Genomic DNA, 3,726 nt, shown 5'->3' with positions numbered 1-3,726 from the left:
TTCAGCGAATTTTACGCGCTACCTCGTGGCAGAGAATGAATTTGCATTTCCAATAAGCCTTTCTTTGTGTTTATGGTCAGATCAATTCAAATATCAACACGTTTTTAACGCAGAAAACACAGTTGTAAATGAGAAAGAAGTTAAATCTGAACTGTAAATCATGTAATTTTATGGCTCAGTACTGTATGTTACCACAGACATTGTCCAACCCCCCACTCATACTGTTCATTTTACTTGTGCAGCTCTTAAAATGGGTCATAAATTGCCTTACATTTATTTAAAAAAATTCTGCAGATACCCTATAAATAGTAAAATAAAATTTCTTCATATCTGTTGATATTTGTTTATTAAAAATATTTTTGATTGACATTTAAACTCCTATATGATTTTCAATATTTTTTTTTTTTTTTTTAAGGTTTTTTTTTTATTTGGGCTAGTTAAATAAATTTTCGGGCTACCAAAATCTGAAGAGTACCTGCCCGAAGGGCTACCAGGGATTTTGAAATTTTGCGAGCCCTGATATTGTATAAAACAAAAGTTTGTGAAATTAGGTTCAAACGTGGATGTATGTTTTACACTTATGAAACCACATACTTAAGAATAAAATTCTACGTAAGATGTTTTAAACATCACAAAATGATAAAAAAAATTACATAAAGCATTAATCTCTGTAAGGTTTATCAAGAATGAAAGTCTTGCATCGTACCAAATCCAGGGCAGATCCACCACCTAAATACTCCATGATGATCCATAACTTTGTGTCCTATAGCAAGAGAAAGAGATGTAGAGGAATTGGTTGTCAAAAGGTGAGAAAAATCCATCAACTCACAAATAAACAACAACAACTTTTCCAGAGGAGTCGGGGCATTTGCTAGTGAGAGGGCAAATGTGTAATCCTAATCTCTCCTTTAATTTGGGATTAGCTAGACTGAGAGAGAGGGAAGAGTGAAAACTGGGTTACATACAGTACCTCCCACCTCGCATGATGAGCTTAAGACTGAGAGAACGTGAGCCTCTGTGTGTGTGTAGAAACTGAAAATGAAGAAGCACGCCGAGAGCCTCTTAAAACTGAACGATTAATTTATTGCACCTAATGGTTCACCACAGCGCAGCTACAAAGTTCTGTGTGCTCTTTCATCCTTCTGTGCTGAGTGCTTTGTGTCTCTCTCTCACTTTTGCACCTGAAATAATTCATTTACGGTCTAGTGCACACTGCAGTACTGGCAAGCCACGCCAAACCTGAGATGCACAAATTTGTATTTGAAGTTTTTATTTTTGGTATGTGCTCATACCGACCCCTAATCATTAAACTTCGGTGCATATCTCACACTAGGTGTGGGCGAACTTCCCAAAATATCATATCACAATCTTATAACAAAAAAATCATGATCCATGATCTGAATTGTAATCTTCCCAATTTTGAGATGCACTATCGAGAATATCCAGACTGGAACAAGCTGTCTATTTGCACAATTTGAAACACAGATTAAGGTGTATTAAGGTGGTTAAGGTGTAAAGAATAAAACACATTAAGGGCTTATGAACTGAGAAATCAAAAATTCCCTTGATCTTTTGACAGATAAGAGGTCATTGTACTAAAAAAACATCCTGTGAGTTTCAGAACTCAAAACGTTCTCGTTAGTCTAAGGCTACGTTTACACTAGTGTGTTTTCATTTTAAAATGCATAACTTTTGCTTCAGTTACGCCTGTCGTTTACACTGCCCCGCCGTTTTTTAACCCTTGAAAACGAAGATTTTCGAAAACGCTGCAGACCCCGTTTTAGTTTGAAAACTCTGGGGTTGCGTTTCAGTGTAAACGGGCCAAAACGGAGACTTTTGAAAACGATGGTGTGGCTGCCCACATTCGCTCTGCGTATCCTTGACGACCGTCTAAACAATAACATCATGCACATTGTTGTACCTGCATGAATGGTCACGTGACATGCGTTTTCAGTTGTGCAGTGTGGATGGAGAACGTTTCTGAAACACAGTGAAAATGCAAGTGTAGATGAGGATTGCTTTCATTTTAAAATGCCATTTTAAAACGAAAACATACTAGTGCAGGGGTGCCCAAACTCGATCCTAGAGGGCCGGTGTCCTGCAGAGTTTAGCTCCAACTTGCCTCAACACACCTGCCTTTAAGTTTCTAGTATGCCTATTAAGAGCTTGATTAGCTGGTTCAGGTGTGTTTAATTGGGGTTGGAGCTAAACTCTTCAGGACACCGACCCTCCAGGACCGAGTTTGGACACCCCTGCACTAGTGTAAACAGGGCCTAAAAACAGCTTATATTGAAGCCTATTCTGCCAAAACGACAGGTTGTGGAATGTGCCACTTTATGACGTAATAGTGTGGCTAAACCCCGCCTCCGCAGAAGAAGATCAACGCCTGCTTCTACATAACTGCCTGTTTAGCCCCGCCCTCCGATTCCTGCATGTAGTGTAAATAAGGAGAGAGGCAAACACAGGTCTATGCAAGTTGTGGAAAAACACAGTCTATGCATTGCCTTCCTTCTGATCCCAACATTAGGAAAACGTGGATGAACTTTATAATTAAAAACTGCCCGTGTCATTAAGAATTTGGTCCTTTGTTCACTTAATTTTACTGCAGATTTATTTACAAAAAAGGCACAATTCGACACAGGATTTTCAGAAAGATTAAAAGATGATGCTGTGCTGACTAAATTGGATCCAATAGTAATGTCGCACCACACAAGTGTGAGTAACTGTTTTTATTGCATGGTCACTGCTTTGTCTGTTATAACAGATCGTTTGATATGTACTGAGTATTTACGCGATTTTAAACTAAATCACAGCAGTGTACATCTATGAAGGATGTAGGTTGTCAAACATACACAACTGTTAGCCAATCATAGCAGTGCGCTTTACTTCTACAATCCGCCACACCTATTCAAACAGAGCATTCCGATGAGGGGGTCAAAACAGGACAGAAAATAGCCTATTACTTCTAAATTATGATGTATTTTGATGTAAAAATCTTGATAACATTATAAGTGGACCTCAGAGAACATTACAAAATAATAAACAAAGGCAGTTTACAATCTGGCCACAACTAGCTTGCTGTTTAAACAAGCAGTTATAAAATGCTGTAAATTTCAATGATCAAAATCCAGTAACTTCATTTGGAATTTATGCAATCTATCCGAATCTACAGAATCAGTCTTTAAGAAAAGCAGTCATAAAGTGCTGCAAATTTTAGTGAAAGTGAAGTGATATGTGGCCAAGTATGGTGACCCATAGTGTGTACTGTGTGTATAGATATGTACAGTATATATACACACACACACACACACACACACACACACACACAGTAAACACACTCCTGGAGCAGTGGGCAGCCATATTTTAGGGTTGGGTACCGAAACCAAAACCGGTATATACTAGAACCGAATCAGAACACAGATTTCGGTGCCACTTAAATGCTTGAGCGATGTTTTCACATTCCGACTTGAAAGCACAACTCGGGAAATGAGAGCATCCGAGGAGCGCATGAATGCAGCAACAATTACACTTGCTCTGACTGCAGCAGGTAGTCTACCATTAGCTACCTAAGCTAAACATGCTTAAATTAAAATGCCTAAAGCTAAACATTCCCTTGTAATGACTTGCAATGAGAAGCACTTCTAAAACTGTTGTCCAACAAAAGAGAACACTATAAAGTTTTTACTCCACAACTGCTTCCTTTTGTGATCTGATGTGGCTTCTTGA

At 38.5% G+C, this 3,726-nt stretch overlaps 1 protein-coding gene across 1 annotated transcript in view; it reads right to left on the bottom strand.

Moving 5' to 3' along the window:
• Window positions 1-3,726, bottom strand: part of LOC107660003 (serine/threonine-protein kinase 24-like) — a 24,811-nt gene that overhangs the window by 9,883 nt on the left and 11,202 nt on the right. The window contains exon 3 of the mRNA XM_016449134.1: window positions 707-763. Within this exon, the coding sequence (XP_016304620.1) occupies window positions 707-763 (57 nt within the window). The remainder of the gene's footprint in view (window positions 1-706; window positions 764-3,726) is intronic.

The sequence above is a fragment of the Sinocyclocheilus anshuiensis genome, unplaced genomic scaffold (genome assembly GCF_001515605.1).
Source record: "Sinocyclocheilus anshuiensis isolate Anshui unplaced genomic scaffold, SAMN03320099.WGS_v1.1 scaffold55, whole genome shotgun sequence".
NCBI classification, from domain to species: domain Eukaryota; kingdom Metazoa; phylum Chordata; class Actinopteri; order Cypriniformes; family Cyprinidae; genus Sinocyclocheilus; species Sinocyclocheilus anshuiensis.
This window is presented reverse-complemented; position numbering and strand designations above follow the sequence as displayed.